Genomic DNA, 24,065 nt, shown 5'->3' on the forward strand with positions numbered 1-24,065 from the left:
AATTGACAACCTTGTTCTGGGAACTCTAATGCAGACTGACCTGGAACAATGCATTGGATTAAAAGCATTTATATTGCCTTAAGCATCAGAACTGTATTTACTCTGTGTACAACTAACCAGCTACAGATGCACCATATTCATAAAAGTAAGAGCCAAAATACACAAAGGACAAGTGTCAGCAGATGGTTCCATTTATTTAAAACAGCAAAAAAGCAGTCCCTTAGCAGGGAGTGGAAAGAACAATAATGCTTTTGGGACTACTGGCCACGTAGAGGCAAAGCTGACCTATGGCTGCTGCTTTAAATCTCATAAGAAAATTTTATCCTTGCTGCTAACATTGTAGTTTGAAAGTAATGAAAACAAACTAGCACATAAAATGTGGGTACAAGGTATAGGTCAAGAAACAAATGTCTGGTTTTGTTTCACAAAACAGTTTAGCATTCGGTTATTCATGACAACACAGAAGCACAAGGTCACCAGTTGTGGCGATTCTCTGTTAACCTCAGCAATGTTTGGCACAAAAAAATAAGAAAGTGTAGGACCATGTTCTGTTTAAGTTCACACTTGGCTAGGTCCTTCAAATTTTACTTCTGTCACGGAGTTACCTAGATAGATCTGTGCCCATGACAGGGGGGCAGTAGGCTTGCGGTTCCCCCTCCCCCCTGGCTTCCCGAGAAAAAACGAAGCGGCGGCAACAATCTAAGAAGGAGAACTTATTTTACTAACTATGATGTTGGGATGCAAGATGACACGATACAATACAATCTAATTGGGAGTAAGGATAATAAACCAAATGAAATGAGGGAGAGAGAGCGAAAGAGTGATAGAGAGGGAGAGAGAGAGAGAGAGTGAGAGAGTTTCCGAAACCGAAAGCCTTACTTGATGAAGGCGCCCGGCTTGGAAAGCACACCCACTCCTCTCCCAGCATCAAGCGAAAGTGAAGAAGAACTGCGCGCAACCAGATGACGTATCTTCCGTGATGTGTCTTCCTTCTCTGACTGTGAGGTCCTTTGGGATACGTAGTTCTTCTCTTTTGTCCATGATGTTATGATGTGGAATACCAATAGCGAAGTTACAAAACCATGACAACTTCCCTTGAGCTTTTTCAGGGGCCACATAGGTCATCTTGAGCAGAACACTAAATTGAGCTGGTTCTTTATTTATTTAAGAATCAGTGGATCAATTTAGCGTATCTGAATGGCAGCAAAGTAGCGCTGCAGGGCTGATCTCCCAGGCACTGGCAGTGGACGGCAGCAGGCTCAGAAGCTGCAGTAGCAACTCTGCTTAAGCATGTTCAAGGCCAGGTTGGATGGGGCCCTGGGCAACCTGGTCTAGTAAACGGGGAGGTTGGTGGCCCTGCCTGGCAGGGAGATTGGAGATTCATGATCCTTGAGGTCCCTTCCAACCCAAGCCATTCTGTGATTCTGTGTGATTCTGTGATATGGGATTCAGCATCAGTGTTCTGGAGCCCTTCTGATCAGCTGTGTGCTAATTAGCAGTCTGGACTAATATATGCTCTTCGTCCAGGAGACCCACTGCTTAAGACAACCTTGCCTCTTAACAGTGAATTGTTAATTAGTTGTCCTAAGAAGTGCTCTTTCCTACCCAAGACGACTTGACCACAAAAACGAGCAAAAATGAAATCCAGATAATGTTTTTTGCATGCTATGCCTGTATCAAAGAAAGCCAGAACAAACTGCAGCAACACATGGATTTGCTGTGGTGTGTACCTGCAGTGTTCATCTGCTCCTTTTTTTGTGATGCAAAAGAAAATTCAAAGTTCTTCAGAAGCAAATGCTCAGCAGGTGCAGGCTTTCTGAACAGAACCTCTGCAAAAGAATGAGCTTTCCTTTGAAGCCTTCTTGTACAGCCACCTACTTTAGACGTTCCATTCAACTAATACACTTAAGTGCATTTCTCCCCTTACTTTCACTGAGGACCCCTTGTTCCTGTTCTCCTTTCTTCCTGCACTCTTCTTTGCACAGCATCTTGTCAATATCAAATTGTTTAATGCAACTTGAAATAAAGAAGTGCACATACAGGGACTATTCAAATGCTGCTTATATTCCCCCCTGGTTAGAAATTGCTACTGGACTTTCAGAAACTGATGTGCTTTGAATTACGCATAGCCTTCCCAAAGAATTGAAGCCCAACTGGAGAGCAGGATGCAGAAGCTGATTGGCTGTGCTAGTGGTGCAGTAAGAAGCTCTACCTTTACGCCGTGTATGCTGAACACATCTGCAATAAGGAAAGTACAGGTCAACTAAGCAAGGAGAGTAAAGCCTTAACACTCTGCTTTGTTTGCTAACAACAGAGTACAATAAAGTCTTCCCCAAATATATAAAGATGTGAATCCAGTGCTCAAACTACTGTGGGGGTGGAACCATGCTTCAATTTGTTGGTTATTTTTTTCCCTGAAGTACAACAAAGGGATGATATTGGTTTGTAGCAGGCAGTACCTCACAGGCACTGGTGCAGCGGTGCTTCCAAGTTGCATGTCTTCCCCAGCTTTCTTCCCTTCCCCAAACACCACGCAAAAGATTACAGCATTATTCCTTCCTCCTTTTCTGTCTCCCCATAAGGAGGAGGGGGAACTCTGTGGAAGCTGCACTGTTCTTCACTCCTATCTCCACAAAAAAGTGGAAAGACCAACTCTCAGCAATCCAAGTTTAAATATGGATTCCCAGCTTCTCTTACACCTTTGAAATGAAACATTTTGAAGCGTTAACCTGCATTAAGTGTCTGCTGTACATCTGAATGGGGGGAAATAAAAGGAGAAATTTAGCTCAATCCTCCTGCAAATGGATGCTTTGTGATACGTACTACTGTGTCAATCTCTGCTGGATCCACCATCCGAGATACCTCATCAAACTCTTCAGGAGACATAGGCAGCAGATTTTCTGGAGATTGGAGCCTGGATGGGTGGCTAATAGGAGAAGAGAGAGAAACGTTCACTAAAAAAGTGAGGCACAGCTGGGCTACCATGTCTGCCTTTGAGTCCAGAATTTCCATTAACTGTAGGGCAGCAGTTAGGTCAGGGCTTGAAGGGGTAATGGAGCACCTGGTGAAGGGCTGTGCGTGGCCCAGGGAGCACAAATTGTATGAACCTGTGCTCCGCAGCTGACCAGAAGAGGCAGACTGAGAGTGGAGCCACTCAGGGTCATATAAAGGCCAGCCACTGAAGGGAGAACACCTCTTAGAGCTGGGCTGCTTTGTTGGGGGGAGTGCTGTATTGTTAGTCCCTTCACCAGCTGGGGGAGTCTGACTCTTCTTTCTGTATATGACTATTGGCCTAGCTGTGAATGTTTTGCCTTGGATTTTTTTTTGTTTGTTTGTTTTGTTTTAATGGTTTTTTACTTAAAGATTTTAATTGCTTCAGCAATTAAAAGTACACAAAGGTGAGATGATCACATTCTTAAAGAGAGGAAAAGATTTGTTGGTGGCACCTACAAATTGAATGTTATGAACACTGATGAACTACAGCTGAAAATATCATGCATAGTTCGTAGAAATCCAGCATTTATGTGAGAACTTACACTTCAGATACAGAGATTAATTCAGTCCTAATGTAGCCGTTTCCCTTGGGAGTATCTGTATCCATAGGCTCTGGGGCTTCAAGGAAAGACAAAAAAATAAATGCCTTGTTTTTTTTTATTAGCAAGTTTACCTCATGCTGCTATGTTTGTTATTCCAAATACAGCTTGTGGCCAAAACAATACATAGGTCTCTCTTGTGCATTTTATGGCATTGTGGTTAATTCATTTCATTTCTTGGCCAGTTTTTGCTTTTCCACTACTGAAACAGGGGAACAGTCTCCCCTAAAGTTTCATATAGTTGTATCAATATATCCCATCTGGCCCCAGTATCAGTGTAGTGTAATAGTAAATATGACCCTTACGGATCTAGCTGTTAGTAAGAACCTACTCTTCTGAAATATATCACAGGCAAACATAAAACTGCATTAGAGGCTACAGACAATCATGCTCTCAGTTTCTGAGCTGATTAGTGTTGTTCCTCTCTAACAACCTTTTCTTAACCTACTGAAGTACAGGTGCTGGTTCTCAGCTTCTAGCTAAGCAGCACTCCAGTATGGGTCAGGCTGCCAAGATCTTCAGTCCCACTGCTGCCTCTTCTTTCTATGCCATGGAAATGATTCAGTGCCCGAGTATCTCAAGAACGAACACTCAACACGAGCCACTTATAGCACTTACCCTCCTTAGGCCTGGAGTAGTATTTGCCAAAGGCGTTGTCTTTGGGAATATCTGGGTACAGAAATCTCAGTGGATTTTCAGGAATGTTTTCAGCTGCCATCACTTTGTAGTTGCGAATGATATCAGGGAAAGTAACAGCAGAGAGCTCCTTCTTGGTGTATGGTTCTACTGAGTGGAACTGGGGCTCTACAGATGAGAGAATAAATTGCTCTTAGAGTTAGTGCTACCTGGGCAACCTTCTGTCAGCTGATGACACTTAAATTTCATTTCTTATTAGGAAGTTTGATTTTTAGAATGCCACTGAGAAGCTCTTATGAAAAACAAGAGACATATGAAGCCTTCGTGAAAGCTCCAAATCCTGCCATCTATCCTTCCTCAGTTTTGGACTTGGGTATGAGGACAGCAAAGGGAAAGAATGAAGAGGTGATTCAAGCACATTCAGTGCTTTCCTTCTTCCAGCAGTAAGCAGCCTTGGGCTCATCCAAGTGAAATGTCAATATCCAGGCAGGTAGAGTTGATTTAAGCACTATGATGGGTCAGAGGCCTGGTAGGACTATGGGGGTTGGATCTTTCTGCAGCTTTAGGGTGTGCAGGCTCCCCTGAATGAGGGTGAGAGGAAAGTAGCACAGCTAACTAAGGTATCAAGTAGTTCATCTGTCCACTCCCATATACTACAGGAAGGACAACTGTGAAGAAAATGAGGTAATGCAGTTTGCTTGGGAAGAACACGAGAATAAATGGGATGGAGAATGAGTTTAAGAAAGGCATACTGCATGCAAGATGAAGGCAGAGAACAATAGTACAGAGGATCAAATGCACCTGTAGTGAACAGTTCCTGGAAGAGGAATCTCTAAATGAGGTGCTATGGGGCTAGATGGAAGGAGACACCGATGATTTTTGTGTGTGTACACATACATGCTGAAGATCTCTTGCTTAGAGGGAACCTCATTAGGCAGGAAGACAGTGTGTTTGGTACATGCTTAAGAAACATTCAGGTCAGAAGCTGTATCTGGGAAGTCTTACTAGACCTAGTTGAAAATTAGCACTACCACCTGTAAGGCTTATCAACTATACCAAATAAGGTGCGGATCTGTTTGTGGCCTGTTGCTTGGCAGGGTGGAATTGCTAGGGGTGTGTTGTGTTATCTCACAGAGTGAAAGAGAAATGCACGAAGACTTACTGCTCTGAACTAAGTGTATACTTCTAAGACAGAGGTGTTCTCTGTTACCAACTTACCATTTTGAGATCCTTCTACCCAGGTAAAAGTGATTGCTCCCTCTTTACTGCTTTCACTGAATCTCAGTAAAAATGTTCCTGGTCTCTGGTCCTTCAATAAAGCACGTTCTTTGTCTTTACTGATGAAACCCATGATACAGCTGTACATGGGAGGGGGGGAAAAAAAGTTGAGTTAAACTTTCAATACAAAATCTAAGCTGTACTGGTCTAGCTATGGAAACTAAAAAGCTTTTTTCCACTTAGAAGAGCTGAAGTATATATGAAAGCCTCTTAGAAAGCTTTGTCCTGTTTGCAGCTGGGAAGCCAGCAGTGGGACTGACAGGCTGGAGCTGCACTGTAGGAGCCATGAATCAGCACTGCTCCCCTCATCACTCTTCATTTTGCCTGGTGGCTTATTTAAACATTTACCTAAGCTTGGAATAAAATAAGCTGTCTCTTGCTATCAAAATTAGACTGTGGAAGCAGAAGTCAAGTTGTGTGTGCTGCATGGTCAGATCCTAAACAGCAGTTAGCTTCAAAAGCACATAAACAACAATCTTCTGCCTTCCCATCCCTGAGCAGGAAGAAAGGCAAGCGTTCTCCTGATACTTAGTTGTTTATTAAATGAGTCCCTGAAGTTGTGTTCTGTTCTTGTTAGCAGCTCATTTAGTGTTTGGAAGTGAAACAAGGCCATTATATAAGAGGCTTGACCAAACTTATCTGGAACTGGACAGTTAAAACAGCTCTTGAATGCTGCAAGAGCAATTTCGCTGTATGTCCTGCAGACCTGTGGGATCCCCTATGGTGAGTGAGCTGTTAATAGGATTTCTAAACATGGATAAATACAAAGACTACTAAAAATGCACAGTTGTGAACGTGACTGAACCTGTTCTTGGCAGAAGTTACTTCTGAAATAGGTAATAACAGAAAGCAAGGCTTTATAATGCAGTATAAAAGGGCAAACAGAACCGATACTCAATTTCACAGTCTTACTACTCATTATTCTATAATTATAGACTAGCTCAACTCACATGGTAGATAAAATTTGGTGTTTGGCAGCTGCCACCTACCGGAGGCTCACTAGCATTGTTCATGGGAATCGTTGTGGTTTTTTTTTTTTTTTTTTTAACATGGGTGATAACTTGATGAATTATACGTTGTTATATTTTGCTCTTCCCAGACAAACACAGAGGAGGCTCTGTTGTGTAGGAAGAATCTACTTATAGCAGAAGCAGAGGTCAAAAAATGGAATGATCAGAGCCCTCCTCTGCAACTTGGTCATGTGATGTTTTTGCTTTAAGTAGCTGTCTCAGTGAAATCTTCCACACTGCTAGAATTTGTTTGCCTCAGGATTTTTTCCTTCCAAGATCCACTTGATTCAATTCAAAGTATCAGCACAAACAACCTCACAATGCAACCATGAAGTGAGAGGTTTGAGGCTTGATTATTTGTTAATTTAACTCGGGTCTTACCCATCGTTCCAGAGGCATAGGAGATGTTTCTTAATAAGTTCCAGGATTCCCTCTATCCACAGCCAAAAAGGGAAATTTTTATCATTTATGTTTTCCTGAAATTCAGAGATGGGGAAGCATGAGTGTTAACTGGAGAGGAAGCAAGCTCTTTGGACCAATGCCATCATCTTCCTGTTCTTGCATGTTTCTTCCCTTTCTTCTTCACCCCACCTCTACTTCAAAGGGACACAAGATATTGGAAATGAATCATGTACTGAATCTTAAGACAAGAGGCAGGGAGAAAGAAAAGGCTGCCTGAACCTACAGTACTCACAGGTGTCACTGCTTAACTCTTATACAACTGTGCTCATTTAAGAATACGGAAAAGGCTCTGGTTCTTGGATGGGCAGGAATAGGAAACAAAACAAACACTCAGAAAAACCCTCTTAATTTCTTTTCTTCAGTGAGTTCATACCTTACAGAATCTTGTCCAAGGAATAAGGCCATCATGAGATCCTCCACTTGTTGGCCCTGAACAGAATATATCAACTTCAGTCAAAATCCATACATTACTGAAAGGAAATACAGCAGCAAATCCTGAGTGCTAACTTTACCACTTCAAGGTAGTGGACTAAGAAGGAAAATAAAAGGAAGGCTACTGTATTTTATAGGCTAGCACAGAGAGCACTTGTAAAGTTCCCATCTGAAATTCACTCAATGGGAATGTATTTAAGCAGGCCACAGATTGCAATACAAGCTTTGCCTAATGGGAACCAATTAATTCTGACACCTTGTACGCTGTGCTATGCTTGACATTTATCAGTTAATCTTTTTACAGGAGCATCTTGGAAAAAAAAAAGAAAACATCTCTCTTCTACAGCAGAGCAAGTAAATAGCAAGCCATAAGCTTTTTTTGTAGGAGCTCAGCAGACTCTACAACATCTTTAAGAATTTTCCTAAAATGATAGAATGGTTTGGGTTGGAAGGGCCCTTGAACATAATCTAGTTCCAACCCCCTGCTGTAGGCAGGGACACCTCCTTCTAGATCAGGTTGCTCACTTGTAAACTTGTAGGCTTTAGTCTCAGAAACTGACTCCTAGATCTGTCCCAACTACACTCTTCTCGTTCCTGCTGCAATCATTTCCCCTCCTTGTTTTGATAGTGTGTTTCATAATTGCATCAAAACTGCAAAGAAACCCCTGTGCTGTGACCACAGTACCTAGAGCTTTGCAGACTATGAATACATCTGGGACCTGATTCTTTCCGTTACAGACTATACTATGAATCTAGAATTTTTTTTTTTTTTTTTTATAAATAACTACTTTTTAGGTGCAGAAATGAGATTTAAATACCATCCTACTGAATCCTTTCTGAAACTTAAATATTAGGGAATATACCAAATCAACAGTACTTTTATTCTGAGTTTCCTATGCAAACGCAGTAGCTGTGACAGATGCTATCAGGCAAACTGACATGTAGTTCAGAAAACAAAACCCATGGCTGATCAGACTCTTACTAAGGATGCTGCTCTTGGAGAATCTTAATTTGATATATTTCAGTAGTTCCATAATGTATGTGCTTAAATATTGCAACCATATATGGGCAGACAGAGTCAGCATTCCTTGCTGGGGGCATATGTTGAGTTAAAGCTACTGGAGATAAAAGTAATAATAATAAAAAAAGGCATGTTCTGTAGTTTTTCAAAAGGCACAAGTAGCCCTAATTAGTGCTGCCCTGGCGTACAGAACTCCAAGGCTAGGACTACAGATTTCTCATCATCTGAACTTCTTTTGCAAACTCTTATTGTATTGAAACTGCAAAACACTGCATTGCTACAGTGTGATATTGTGTAATGGGAAAAGGAGTGATAAGATGCAGAAACTTAAAATAAATTGTAGAAAACACGTAGAACTTGCTTCAGTTCAAACAGGCTACCTGCTTGTTCAGATGAACCAAAAAGCCTAGTTATAGAAGCAGACCATACCAAGTAGTTTCTCTCCCAGCATGTTCAGCTGATCCGCGTTAAGTCCTCTTTTTGTCACAGAAGAAAACTGCCAGCTCAGAACTTCAGAAAGTTTAGACCACTTCGCACAAGGTGGGTTTAGAAAGAAGGACAAATTCTAGAACAGAATGGGAAAATACAATGTACAGTTAGTAAGCGTAAATTCAAGCTGTACTCCAGCTTGAATGCTTGAAAACTGCATTTCTGATACAATTTCAGGAACTGTGCAGACTGCTCTACGTGCAGGAAGAGAAGTGTTTTTGTTTTGCTTGTACCTTGGGATCAGTAGACAGCATGTTGAACCATAAGATAGAAGCCCATCCGCTTGGAAGCTGGCTCACATTAGAGATGACAATGATGGGAAGTGATGTGGTCTGAAAGGGACACATAAGCATGTCAGAGCATTCTGTATCCCTGCTGCAGTCCTTCATTAAATAACTCACAAACCTGTTGCCATTCTAACTCCCTGCTTGTATTGCCTTATCTCTTTCATTGAAAACATACATGCAAGTGGGAGATTTTCAGTATGACATACTAGAAAGAGTTAGGTGATTTTGTCAAATAGAGGTGTGACATAGAGTAAGTTAATTCCATTTCCTTCATTTAAGCCTTACCTCTAGCTCTATTACTAAGCCAGGCTGGCACAGCTGTGTCTCGAAACTCAGAGAGTGAAGTTCTTCTGTTACAATAAGAGGACCCTTTGATGATGAAGGAAAAAAAAAAAAAAAAAAAAACGTTAGGATTTTCTATAGGGGAAATTCCTCTTTCCCAAGGTTACTGGCTCTGGGATGCTCCTTGTCTGGACTTCAGAAAGGGTTTACAGGCCTGTCAAGTGATAATGCTGATTTCCTTGAACTTTGTGTTAGGATGGGTATTTGCTCAGCATCTCTGTTTTGGCTGCTACCTAGAAGACAGAAAAGTCTGCAATTACTGGGAAGCCCTGTTTAAGTTAGTGAAGGAGAGTCCAGAGGGACACCATTCTGGCAGTAGCTCTCATATGCAAGTATCTCCCACACAGATCATTTTCCAGAAGTACTCAACTCTACTGGTCGTGAATCTCCTCTGTTTTTTTGTGGGGCTGAATGGAGCACTGTCTTAAATATTTGAATGTCTTTTTGGCTTTGTGAACGAGGTTACTGTTGCATACCTCATTTGTTCTGTTCCCTGCATTTTTCTGTTCTTTCAGTTGCTGCAAAAAAAAAAAACCAAACAAAAAAATCTGTCACTCATTTATTTTAGCCAGTAGTATATGCAAATGTTTACGTGCTGTAGTTCCTTAACTGCATGTAAACTTGCTGCACTAGTGTCTGCTCCCACTTGGTACCAGTCTTTTATTAAGTATTCATCTGTGAAAATATAATCTGCACCATTAGGATGCAATGTCTTTATATGAAGACTTTATAGGAACAAAAGCAGAATGAAATCAGGAAGGATCAGATGAAATACTGGTTTATTAAACTAAACCTCAGAATTGGTTGTACCAGTTCTGGAAACTGGTAGTGTTCCTTCTGGATAACAAAGAGACTTCTACATTAACTGGTTCAGGACTTGTATTTTTTTCCTTTGCTGTTGCAATGACAGAACCAACCTAATTCCCTTGTCACGCACTCTACATCCAGTGTTGTATAGTCTAAAGACACTGAATTTCTTGTTGAAATGGTTGTGAATTTCTTAGACTGTTTTCTTCTTCCAGTCTCAAAGGATCTTTAAACTATTCCATGTTCTTCCTTCTCTGGGTCCTCTTCAGAAAAAGCAAAAATGGTATGTCTAGGCTTCTACTCTTTCTCCAACCAACTCCTTACAGGATAAACCATATAGCAGCAAAGAACTTTTTTGCCTTTCTGGCCCTATTTCAATGACAAAAGCAGTAGCACTTCAATTGAAACAGGCCAAAGATCTCGAAAAGGGAAGATAATGTTAATTAACGGTTCCTCTTTCACAAGGAACCTATTTCCTACCACACCCTCTGCCCACACAAATGTGTCAATAAAAGAAAAAGTCTCCTACCAAGTGCCTGAATTCTGCTGCTAAACTTCCATTAGTAGATTCTTCCATGTTCATTACTTTTGTATTTGTTCCCAGAATATTAAATTTCCTGAATCTACACAAAGAGAGAAAACAATTAGGGGCCTGAAATCATTGTAAGAATCCAACTTCAATATGTCAAACTGAGAGGCTACTTACCCTTTGACTGAGTTCTTCTCATTTACATCTCTGTCAAAAAAGAAAAATTAAAAATCTTCTAAAGATTCTGCATACGGAAAATCTGCTTGTTCTAATAGTTGACTGAGAACTGGTAAAATGCCTGTGTGAAATCTCTTGTGTAAGAGAAGCAATTGGTTTGAGCAGTCAAAACAAACATTGCCTTATACAAGGAAAGGAATGCAACATACTTATCAAATAGAACTTTCACTTTCAGGTTGTAGTTCAATTCCTGCAATTTCACCAGTAATCTGGGAGGAAGAACAAAAAAACAAAATGACTACCACTGCAAAAGATAGCAGCACTAAAGAGGAAAAACTTACCACAGATATATTTAATCTGCAGAGCTCAAAATCATGTATTGGCCCCAAGCTTGCTCTGTATAAGCTAATGAAGATTAAGTGACAGGATAGATTAGCAGTGTCTGTACAACTGACCCCAGCTCCTGATGTAGGGATAAAAATAGATTGGCAAATGAGTTATTTACATGATTGAATGGTCTGCCTGTATCTGACCTACTACTGTCTGGTTGTGTTTCTCAGACACTCAATCATCACCACACCTGGTCAAGGGTACAGACTGGAAGTTAAATGTGTTAGAAGACATACTGCTGCCACATCACATTTCCCTTGCCGCCCTGAGCTCAGCTCAGCACTTGGGCTACCTGTAAGGTGTGCAATCCTCCCAGCCATAGGAAGCCAATCAAATGAAAGGCTTAACACCAAAGAAGGAGAAACAGAAAACATACCTCAGCTTCACAGTAAACTGTACCCCTGTCTTCAGGACTAATGGCCTCTGTGGATGTGTTGGCATGCAAGGCTGCCTCTCTACCACAAAGGAGCTATGGAAAGAACAGATTAATGCTTTGACTTATTAATATATTCTCTAAGGAATATGAAGTTACATACAGAAAGAATGGGGATTTACCAGTAATACTGCATGCTTTATCTATTAATTCAGTTTTTGTCTCAACAGAGGTCTGAGCATGGGTTTCTTTGCTTGCTTCAATGGGGCTAGGGATGTTTAAAGACTTCATAAGATAGCTGTTTTCCTAAATACATGAACTGTTTGGGGAGGACGGAGTGCCATCTCGAAATTCCCTGAAATCAAACAGCATGTAAATACTGAGGTAACTTGTATAATTCAAGTGAGGAGTTTTGCTTCACTTGCACTGCTCAGTTTGTGTTACAGTACTGTAACACACACCCAACAGCTAGATAAATGAGACTGGGGATTCAGGAAGGGCTAGCTAACCCTACAGAGCAAACTCCTGAGGCTAACCTGTTCTAATGCACCCCAAACTGTTCCCATCTCAGGTGCCATTTGTGCAGCACTGTGCTATATGGACAGGTATACTGTATTAGCAAGTCTTGGGCACCTTAGCAAGTTGAGACGTTTCCCTCCACTTAATTGCACATCAGAAATCTGGATTAACACAGCCCTTCCTTGTTGACCTTCAATTGACTGAAGAATAATACCTATTTTCTCTAACTGCAGACTAGTGGTTAAGGCATATGAACGGGTTTTTGGACATCTGAGTTCCAGTCCCCGTACAGGGGGTTACATACTGCATCTAAGCCTCTGCTCTGTATCTGCTAGTCTCCAGTCTTCAGCAACACGAACTGTTGCCTACTGTATATTTAAAGAATGAGACTGTGAAGCTATGTGAGCATGTACTAGCTACAGTAACTTGCATTATAGAGGTGGGACACACCTAGGGCTGCTCTCCCTGTGCTGGAGACAAGGAAGATGTAACCAGAGCCAGAAGGAGGGAGAATCTAGTGTGTATTTATCTTGGGCATAGCTTGGTGTAGATGGTTTCCTGCATCCATTTACTTGAGCTGGTTTGCAGGGTTGAAGTTGAAAGCAAAAAATGAATTGATGGACTAGGAGTTTGATTCTGTAATTGATACACGTTGTAGCAAAGCCCCTGCTGACTTAAATGATGGTAGGCCACAAATCCTTTCCACAAGCCTAAACCTCTGGAGAAACAAAAAAGGAGGGAATCTTGAAAATAGTTGTTTAATGTTTGTGACAAACTCAGGAAAACCTCAGAAAATGCAAGTTAGTGTGCATGAAACACTTGAGCAAACAGAAGGGAAGACTCCAGATCCACTCATTCACACAATCCCAAGGCTTTTCTAGTCTGTTACCTCTGGATAAGCTGTTTGAAAAGACTGTGCGTTCGGTCCTGCAAAACTTGTTTGTTTTTTGTGATAGGGTCAGGGTCATAAGTAAGTTTCTGCTCCAGTTCCTCAAGCTTTTTGAGCTGCTGACGAACTTGCTGCAGGCTTTCAGCAATGATGGTGAACCTACAATTACACAGTCCTGTTATTTTTAGCACGTTTTCATTGTAATAATGCTGAGACAGCAGCAAGGTAACCATCCCTAAGGTTTGCATGGGTAGCATTGCTTGCTTATTGGAGATACAATAGTAAAATCAATGCTCTTTAGTTAAGCTGTGACAGAATGAAAATATATAATCAGCACATGTGGCATATCTGACAGGTCTGGTAATCTGTCATACTTTGAGTGCCCAGCTAACACAATCCTTGACTGGAGGCTTACCAGTTCTGTAGCTGGTCAAGACAGGCATTGGGTGGGCCACCAATGCATGCAGTCTGTTGCCTACGTTTCCACTCCACCAGCTCCTCGTTAATAAGAGCACTCTGTGTGTGCTCTGTGGTGTTCAAGAGCTGTATTATCTTGGCCACCACTTCCTAAAGGAAATATTGAAGTAATCTGTTTATTACGAACACTTTATACAGAAAAAATAACTATTGATTTAGCTAATACTGTGCCTTGCAAAACTTTCCAATGACTTCAAAGAAATACTTTCTTTTATCAACAGAGGAGTTCTTCTGACCCACCTACCTCTTAGTTGGAGCATTAGCTAGGTTAAGTGGAGAAACAACATATATTTACTATCACTGACTTCTTTAGAAGTGAAGTCCATCTACATACCTCCCAAGTGTATTCTTGGGACCCCCTAGTGTTTGCTGGAAATTCGAGCACTGCAATGAGTAAGTCTGCAGCTATATTTTAGTTAAGCAAACTCTTTGATTGCTTTTTCCCCCCTTAAAAACCTGATTATCAATACTACATTTTCCTCTTGTTGTTCTCTGAGATGTACCTGATCAAGTTTCATAAAGGCAGCTAGAAGAGAAATATTACTGCTCAGCAATATTCTAGATTTCCATTAAGGATGGGAAGAACAAAATGTTCCTTCAAATGTGAGCAGAGTTTTTTGTTTATTTTTTAAATAGGAATGACATGTCATTCCAGTGAAAGTGCTGAAAACCAAGTGCTGCTGCCTTCTGAAAGAAAACTAAGGTGTTACCTTTCTCTTGATGTCAAGTAAGAAAAACATCTTTTGGAGATTCATCTGCTCTTTCTTACATTCCTCTTGTGATGCACCATTGGGCTCATACTCTGTAAAATAAGTCTAAATTGTGAATCTGAGATTGGAAAACTGCAGCAGGACATGGTCTTGTGAGTACAGAAAAGAAGGGGTGAGGAAAACCCAGGCTGATAGCTCCCATGCAGTGCCCCCAGCTACCATTTCAACTGCCCACTGACCTTAAGTTAGAAGCACCCATGTGCCTTATGGAAATGGTGCCTGCCATGAAGTACAAAGATGGGCTTGATGCTCCATTTTCCAACCACAACCCTCCTCTGAGGGCTCATCAACTGTAAATTTGTGTTGGAAAATAAAGCTTTTTTTGAAACAAAATAGTGGGGGGAAAAAAACAGCCATATATACAAAATGAACCCAGTGTAGTCAGAGTCTATACGGTTTGCTACGTCTAGAAGTGAGTGTAGAGGACAAAAGAACACTGCATTAGCAAAAAAAAAAACTCTTGTAAGAACAGACAAAGAAAATCTATTTTGGGGGATTCAGGTTTCAGTATAAAGCAGAACTAATGGAGGAGGGTAAGTTTGCATATAAAACTTAGTTTCCTGACATAAGAATAAACTCTATCTTATGAACTGCACACAATAAGGTATGTCCTCAGTAAATTACCTCTATTCTGGAAGGTTTTATGTTTAAAGTCATATTCGTCTTGCACATCCTCTAATGTCTTGATGTCTTGTTCTACATCCTATAAAGCATGAATGAAGATGGAACAATTACTCAATTTCACATTATGCAAGACTATGTCTGACCAGGATCTGCCTGCCAACAAACACACTCACGAATGTCTTTTCCTGGAATTCCCTAGCAGGAAATATTTCTAAAGTTAACCACTATCTAGTTACCTTCCCTCTCTCATTTAAGCAAATAAAAATCTGTCCATGATAAAACTCAGAAAGCCCTCAGTGCCTGGCCATACCAGCTGAGAGAACTTAGAAGAACCTAGGCTACCATCTGGGACAGCATACGGCATCTTCAACTCTTCACAAACTCTTGAGTATTGCACTGAAAATAGCTTACTCTTAGGATGGTATTTATTAAGGCAATAAGCACCGATATGTTAACAGGAGAAAAAAAAAAACTCTATAGATAACAAGGAAATGTCAGACGATAATCTTCTAAAGAATTTTTCCTTGGTTGCATAGTATTCCATATAGATATAATGTTTTTATTACTATAATTTAAGCACGAGAAATTTGATATTGCCACAATAGCCAAATCTCAATCTGTATAGCAGTGCTATTGACAAGTACTGACTTACTATGTACCAGTGACTGATAATAGAGTAGAAAACCAAACAATAGCCTAATTTATACTTGTTATTTAAAGAATACTTCATATATGGAAAACTCTTTGACATTTATGATTCAATAAGCACTACTACAAATAGAGCTGGAATCATACTATACTCACTGTAACACTGTTTTTTACAGCCTTAACTTTTGCATCAAGCTCCTTCTGTTTATCCAGCATCCCAGTCATGGTGTTCTGTACACCTCCCACTTCCATCTGAGGAAGGCAAGCAGAACAAAATCAGAAGTCAAACAAGACTCAACTAACAGTAAATACTTCTTAATTAATGTCAGTTGGTGGCTTTTGTTGACAAACAGCCTTGTTGAGGTTTTACTTGTTCTGATAAATCATAGCACTCTTTTGTAAAAGTGACTTTGTGAAGAAAAAGCAAGGGTGAAGAAACATCTTTCACATGGAGATGCTGCATGTTATGTCATAGTAATAAAAAGCTATAAAAAAAACTTCTCTGCACAAATCCTTTTTGTTTTATTTGCTTATCTTCATGCATTTTCTAAATATATTCCAGGAAAACAGCAACACTGAAGGCTGGATCACATCTCCTTTAACTGTCTGAGTCATCCAGTCAGGCTCTGGGGAGGAAAGTGTGAGGCACAAGAACAAGATAGGCTGGCATACAGGGTAATGCAGTATGCAGTTTCCTACAGGGCATTAAGGCAAACTTCAGATCTCAGTACTGGAAGGATTCATTTCAGAAGCTCATAGCATGACTTCTCTCAGGGAGAGTTGCAGTAATTTCAAAGACAGGATTTTTGTTCCCCGTTTAACTACTGTAAGAATTAGAAATACACTGTTTTGCCATTGCAGGCAACTTACAAGCAGGCAAAGGTTCCCAGCGTAAGTTTAAGTGGGACCATGATGGCAATCTGAGTATTGTCTAACACAGGAGTCTCTCTTTTGTTTTTATGGTGCTTATAAGTTTGCTTGCTTTATGGAAATAATTTACAAGAAATCAGAGGGTAGGGCATGGCGTATCATGTAGCGCCAACAATATGTGGAAGAAGATTTATTTCCTTTTTTTAAATTATTATTAATAGAAACATCTGGAATGCTGAAAAGGAAGTTTTGGGTGCTTCATGTCATAAGCCAGTACAGAAACTGCCAGCTGCACTTCAGCTATGAGGAAAGTATCTGGGAATGGCTTTGCCAGAGTTACATATTTAAAAGAGCTATTTTGGACACAGCTGCATTAGGAGGATAGTTGAAAGCCTAAGCTCCAGTGCTCTTAGTTCTCTCTATAACACTATCAAAAATTTGCTGTAAAGGGAAGAATTTCTGTCTCAGAATGTAATGTGCTCAGTCAGTTACAGTTACATTAGTAGATTGGATTGAGCTATGTAGTTTACATAGCTTTCCTAACTGCGGATTTCTTTATTGCAACACAGTTCTTGGAAAGGAAAACCCAAACAGATGCACTGCCAAAGAATTGATGAGGAGAAGAACATCCTTTGCCTATGGTTCAGTGGTTCAGTTTAAAATACATACATAAATATTGAGCGTAGCTGGGAAGGAAGAATAGCACCACTTTGTGAGTCAGTCCAGAGACCCATTACAGCTCAACTCGTCAATAAAGAGTAAATCAGGAGTAAAATGGAAAAGGAAGGAAGCTGAAATCTTGTTGGAGAAGTAAAGCAAACACTATTTATTAAAATGTAATGAGATCTGATGAGCACGTTAGGCCATACTAAGAATTAAAACCAGTTGTTCACATTACTCAAAAAAAAAATCAAGATTACTTTCTGGCCCTTTCCCCTTCTGAATAGCTCATGCTACTCAAACCAGCTGGTATCCCAAGTAATAGGAAAGGTAGACACAAACGCAGAGGACATTTCAAGACTAACTTACCTGATTAGACAATTGTGCACTGTTCAAAATTTTTCTCTCCTCTTTCAGACAGTTGTGAATTATCATTGCCATGTGTATCGGGTCTTCTTGGAAGTTATCCTGGCATTAGACATGGGCTATTGTTAAACTTTATATGTGTAATCTCTTGTATTTCATTAAAGCAATTAGCAAGAATAACGCATCTAGTGAAGCCTGAGTTGTATCTTGCTTCAAGACTACAAGGACTGCAACCACCTCTAAGAAGCAATTTCTCTGCCTGCTATTTTTCTTTCTTTAGTTAGGGTACAAAAGTTGATGGGACTTGTCACATAACAATGAGAGAGGGCTGGAGATGTTACTGGAAGAAGGCAGATAGTACATTGTAGTCCTGGACATAGCTTGCCCTCCCTTGAAAGCTACGCTTCCACACCTTGGAGGTATAGCTACAGTTTTGATGACAGGCTCTAGTTTGACAGGTACAGTTCTTGCTCAGGAAGATAAGGGAGGGATGTTTGCTGCCGCTTGGGAACACACAGACAAGGGAAGTAATAAAGTCTACAAATACATTTTGCAGTGCCATTCACTACCCATTGCTTGTCCTTTTCTTTGCCAGTATAATATAATGTACAGAAGTGAGATTCTTTGCTATTTATTGTGATTCTGTAGCTATATGTAAGGACTTATTCTCCTGTGTTTCTTTCACATCAGAGACTTAGCAAGACACTGAAGAAACTGCTCGGGGAAGGGATGAGGCAAACAAAACTGCATTCCTATAGGTACTCCAAATACATGCAGTAAACACCTTACAAACCACAACTTCTGTTTCTTGAGTTCTCAGAAACCATAACTGTACTTTTAATGAAACTAACTTCGTAACTGCAGCCAACTTAAAACAAAAATAAAAATGCAGTAACGTTTGAATTCTGACTTTTAAAATTAGAGTTCTCAATACACTCTGGAAAATCCCTCATGGCAGAGTATCCTGCTCAGGTACATCCAACTGCAGTACTGGAGGTATTTAAACATATACCCGGGCATACCTGAAGATTACGTTTGCTTTTCCTTATGTTGTGTTGCAGCAAAAAGTTGTTTTCTATCAAAAATCGGCTAAATTGATCATCAAGCTGTGACAGCAGGTCATGGAATAGCACTGTAGCAAAAGATACGTTGTTGGCTGCGTGTTCCCTAGAATAAATTCAAAGTATGCTTGTGTTAAATACTTTCAGCCAGCACTTAAAATGCACTACAGAGAATGTTTTATTAATCCCAGCTCCAGCTGTAATATATGCGAGCAGAAAGAACTGCTTTCGAACACGTTAGTTTCATTCTCTTACCTTCTGCTTCACTTTTCTTGATAGAGAACTGTTGCTATTCTTCTGTGCCACTCTTGCCACATTTTGTGTAACATCATTGACCCATTCCATGCACATCAGGAAGCTAGAAGTGTCCCTGATACATACGCACATCGTACAGTGCTAAACAACACTCCACAGAAATTTTGGAAAACAGTTCCAAGTTTTTGAACGGTGAGAGCCTGGGGTGCCAGGGAAACTGACTGCCTTAAAATAGCTGCTTTTGTTTGATGTTAACCAAGGAAAACATTAAATGGTGTACTTGTTACTCTAAATGTCAAGTCCACCTGCATAGGCTAGATTCCCACCCCTCCTCAAGACTGGTAGCTGCACAACTAACAAAGTGTCCTACAAGCAAAGGTGTCCCTACGTCCCTAGCAGCTTGCTTCCCCAGTACTTTTCTGCCATCTGTCACTCTCCGTGTACCAGTGTTTATTATCATATAACCCAAAGGTCAATTTCTATGCTTACCAATCCTGGTTTTCCAGCCACTGTGCCAAGTACTGCCTGATTTCCATAGGAAAGCTGTCATCGTACAGCTGGTGAACTTGCTCCAAAAACTTGGAGTCAAGTTGCTGTAGCTGGTACCACTGAGTCATCCTGGGAAGTGGGGAATAAAAGCAGCATTAATGTAAATGCTGAGGTTAATATTGGAGCTGAGCTGGTGAAAAGGCACTCATTCCAAGTTTTCATTAAAATAGTAAAATTGAAGGTCATAGTAAAATTGAAGGAAAAGTGTTCTAGCAAACAGAAGCATGTTTTGTTTGTAGATGAAATGGAATAAGCTAACAATCGTTCAACTTCTTCTGTGCCGCTTTTAATTACGAAAATTGCAAATTAAGACTGTCCTCACACTAGGTGCATTGATAGAAGTCAGTCAAAACTTAAATCACTCTTTCCTATGAGAAGTTGCATTTTTTTCCTCTGAACACGCTCCTTTAGGGGAGCAGTTAGGTCAGGGCTTGAAGGGGTGATGGAGCACCTGGTGAAGGGCTGTGTCTGGCCCAGGGAGCACAAATTGTTTGCACCTGTGCTCCCCAGCTGACAAGAAGGGTGAGCTAAGAGTGGAGCCACCCATGGCTCATTTAAAGGCCAGCCAGGGAAAGGGGAGCATCTTTTGGACCTGGGCTGCTTCATGGGGGAGTACTGTATTGCCAGAGAGCCCCTTCACCAGCTGGGTCAGTCTGACTCTTCTTTCTGTATATGACTATTGGCCTACCTGTTGAATACTTTGTCTGGTATTGTTGAGAATCCATAAGAAGCAGTTTTGCTTCCTTATATTCAGTCTGAATCTCCCCTCTTTTAGTTTGAAGCCTTTCCCCTTGCCCTGTCACAACAGACCCTGCTAAAGAGCTTGTCTCCTTCCTTTGCACAGCCTTTCAGATGCTGCCGGGCTGCTTTCAGGTTACCCCGAAGCCTTCTCCTACCCTCCCTAGGTTGCACTTTCCTTTAAACTCCCTGACTTCTAAGGTCGCGCTCTGTGCAGCAAACGCAGGCTGCCTAAAGTGGAGCGATAGGACTAAGACAAGCCGTACTGCGCAGTGACTGCCATCACAGCACAGCAGCTCCCCGCAGCAGGAGCACAAGGCCAGTTCAAGGGTCGCCGCTGACCGTGATGGAGATGAGATTAAAGCATGCCCTGACACCGCCCATCCCCGCGCGCTGCCCGCACTCACCCGCTGGAACAAACAGCCCCACCGCTCCGCTCGCGCTTCTTGCCAGCGCCCAGAAATACCCGCACGGACGCGGCCATGGGGACTCGCCGCGGGGCCAATGGGAGCCCGGCCCACGCCGCCTGGACCAATGGGCGCACGCGGCACTGCCTGGCGCTCCTCCCCCTGCTCTCTTCCTTCCGCGTGAGGGAGGAGAGGGTCGCGAGCAGCGTTGCTCCTAGAGCTGTGCGGTTGCGTGGGTACGCGGGGGTTTCAGGTATCAGGGAAAGGCCGCGTGGCCTGTAGCACTAGGGAGAGAGGGGAGAAGCGTAAAAGTGCGCGTCAGAACGCGGTGTGTTCGAGAAGCAGTGTGTAACGAAGTAAAATAGGCGAGACACAAGCACGCGAGCCGTCCGCGAGGCAGGGCCGCTGTTCTCCCAGTCCCAGGCTGCGCAGTGCAGGCTGACCCTGCTTACTCGGCTCCCTCAGCGCTGCCGCCCCGCCTCCGCCTGGCCAGCTGCAGACGGCCGTGGAGGGACGTGGTGCGGTACAGTGCGCAGGCGCGGTGGCGGGGCTCGGTAGGAAGCGCTGCACCACGTGACTTCGGGGAAAGGCTGCTGGCGCCCAGAAAGGGCTGGTTGGCGGGAAGGCGAAACCGAAAGCTTTGGCGCTGTCCCCGCCCCGCCACAGTCTGTGTCCTGTCTGCGGGGGGTGGAACCTTCCCACAGAGCCAGGGTTGCAAAGACCACTTTGTTCAGCTAGTATAACCGTCAGCTTATCACCATCGTGCCTACTAACCTGTGTCCCTCAGTGCCACGACTGCACAGCTCTTGAGCGCCTCCAGGGACGGTGACTCCACCACCTTCCTGGGCAGCCTGTGCCAGTGCTTCACTGCTCTTTCTGAGAAGTTTTTCCTCACACCCAACCTAAGCCTTTCTTGGCACAACTTTCTTGGCTGTTACAAGGGAGAAGAGGCCGACCCCACTGTGCTACAGCCTCCTATCAGCAGTTGCAGGGAGCAGTATGGTGTTCCCTGAGCCTCATGCAGTCTGAACAACCCCAGCTCCCTCAGCTGCTCCCCATCACAGTTGTGCTTCACACCCTTCAGAGCTTTGTTGCCCTTGGTCAGAATACTTTCTGGGGCCTCAGTGTCTTTCTTGTAGTGAGGCCCAAAACTGAACTTGAGTGCAACCTCTACAGTGCCACACACAGAGGGATGATCACCTGCCTGCTCCTCCTGGTTGCACAGCCTTTGATACAAACCAAGATGCCATTGGCCTTTTTGGCCCATTGAACACACTGCTGGCTTGTATTCACCTGGTTGTCCACTAACTAACAGTTTGTAACTGAAATGCAGGATTTTAGCACTTGGGCTTGTTAAAACTCATTGGCCTCAGCCCAGTGATCCAACCTATCCAGATCACTCTGTAGGGCCTTCCTACCCTCAGGCAGATCAAGACTTCCTCCCAACTCAGTCACCTGTGAACTTACTGAGGATGATGGCCCAGTACTGACCCCCTGAGGAACACACTTGTGACCAGTGGTCACCTGCTAGACTTAACCCCACTCACCACTGTTCTCTGGGCCCAGTCCTCCAGCCAGATTTTATCCAGTGGAGAGTACGCCTGTCCAGGCTGCCAGCTTCTCCAGGAGAATGCTGCGGGAGACAGTGTAAAAGGCTTTGCTGAAGTCTAGGTAGACTATGTCAACAGCCTTTCCCTCCACCACCAGGTGGGTCACTCAATCATAGGAGGAGATGAGGCTGCTCAGGCAAGATCTGCTTGTTATGAACTCATGCTGGCCTGGTCTGATCCCCTGGTTATCCTACACAGTTGACATGATTCCACTCAATATGATCTCTTCCATGGCCTTCCCCAGTTTTGAGGTCAGGCTGATAGGCCTGTAATTTTCTGGATCCTTCTTCTGACCCTTCTTGTAGATGGGAGTCACAGTGGCAAGTGCTTGCAGTGAGGAAACCTCATGGTGTTCAGTCCTGGCTGCACGAACTGCAGCACCATAGGTGGGGTGGGAGTCCTGGCTGGGCCATGGAGAGCAAGGCTGGCATGGAAATCCCCAAGTGTGGCCTTTGTCTCTGCTCCCTGTGCCGCCTGCGTTCAAGAAATACATTGAAAGATTTTACAACCACATCTCTGGCTGTTAGTTTATGAACTATAATCAAGATTTCCATCCAACAGACAAACTTGCTGGACTGCTTACAAACAGCAGGCAGCTGAGTGTTTTAATTGTTCCTGGCATTTGGCCAGCTCAGAGTTTTCATCCCTGCAAATATCTCTTGATACAGAAGTTTCCTTGTCTCGTGTTTTGTCTTTATTGCAACTGACTGGCTTGTTAGGACATGTAGGGTCTTGTTTGTTCCCATCTGCTGTGTGAACAGTCAGTAAAGAATATAAACTTAATGGGGGATGCTTGGGTCCTTTTTGGTTTTAGTTTGTATCTCCCACTCTCCTCAAACAGAGGAAACTCTTAGCTGATGGAAGAAATGTGTAAATAAGCTTTTGTCTAGAAGCCCTGAGTACTGGTATGAGTGTGGGTGCTTTATAAATAAAACTAATAGGAAAATGGTAACAAATAGATTTTTATATTTAATTTGAAACCTGATGGTAGTAGGGCAGGACAGGAAGCACAGCACGGTTCTGTTGGATTTTTTTTTTCTCTTATTTTTGACTTTGCAGCTGCAAAACCCAGAGAAAGTGCAAGTGCTGTTAGTAAAAGTACTGGAGAGCAGATGTCATCTCTTCTAGCAGCATGTGAGAGTGTCCCTTTTGATGTGCTTTTCTCTTTTTTTTTTTTCATGTTTTACTTCCTTCCTCTGAACCCTCATCTTATACAAGGACAATATTCTCATTGGTGTGTTGTGAGTTTTTTGTTTGTTTGGTTTTTTTTTTTTGGATTTTTTTTTTTGCCAGGGAGGTGGGGGGGGGGGGGGGGGGGAGACTTGGCCAGTATACATTTATTTTAAAGAAAATAACTTTTGTCTCTTCAAAGTAGCGAACAGAGCTGAAGTAGTATGCCTTCCAATTAAACCAACAAAGAAAACTAATACCAAAACCTGATCCGCAATCCTATTCAGCCACACAAGAAAAATAATTGAATTGTGCAGGGAGCAGAAAGGAAAGAGAGGAAGACTGATTCACATGCCATATCTGCACCCCTGTTTTTTTTAACTGCACTTCTCATGACCTTTATATGGGCAGAATCCATTTTGTTTGTATTAAGATGGTGAAAACAGGTCAGAATGACAAAACATACAGTGTGAGGTGAAGTTTTATTTGCTGCTGTTGAAGTCTGTGTTGCTGAAGTTTGGACTTGTGCTCAACCAAAAGAAGTGGTCTTTAAGGTCTTTTCCAACATAGATGATAGATGACGCAGGTCTCTATTTTATCTTGAAGAATTCCACAAAAGCCCAACC

The 24,065-nt window shown here is 42.2% G+C and overlaps 1 protein-coding gene across 1 annotated transcript; it reads right to left on the reverse strand.

The window, feature by feature from the left end:
- Window positions 1-173: 173 nt before the first annotated feature.
- STAT1 (signal transducer and activator of transcription 1) lies at window positions 174-20,687 on the reverse strand. The gene is made up of 24 exons (NM_001012914.2): window positions 20,660-20,687; window positions 19,455-19,583; window positions 18,672-18,816; window positions 17,653-17,751; window positions 15,910-16,005; window positions 15,106-15,184; window positions 14,422-14,513; window positions 13,650-13,801; window positions 13,235-13,393; window positions 11,830-11,922; window positions 11,273-11,332; window positions 11,064-11,093; window positions 10,887-10,980; window positions 10,027-10,068; window positions 9,494-9,577; window positions 9,155-9,253; window positions 8,862-8,997; window positions 7,353-7,408; window positions 6,899-6,993; window positions 5,448-5,587; window positions 4,212-4,397; window positions 3,537-3,612; window positions 2,824-2,926; window positions 174-2,238 (listed from the first exon to the last, which is right to left on the reverse strand). The coding sequence occupies exons 2-24, from the start codon at window positions 19,580-19,582 to the stop codon at window positions 2,215-2,217; spliced, it is 2,268 nt and encodes a 755-aa protein (NP_001012932.1). The 5' UTR covers window position 19,583; window positions 20,660-20,687; the 3' UTR covers window positions 174-2,214.
- Window positions 20,688-24,065: the final 3,378 nt, after the last annotated feature.

This window comes from Gallus gallus, chromosome 7, assembly GCF_016699485.2.
Source record: "Gallus gallus isolate bGalGal1 chromosome 7, bGalGal1.mat.broiler.GRCg7b, whole genome shotgun sequence".
NCBI lineage: Eukaryota > Metazoa > Chordata > Aves > Galliformes > Phasianidae > Gallus > Gallus gallus.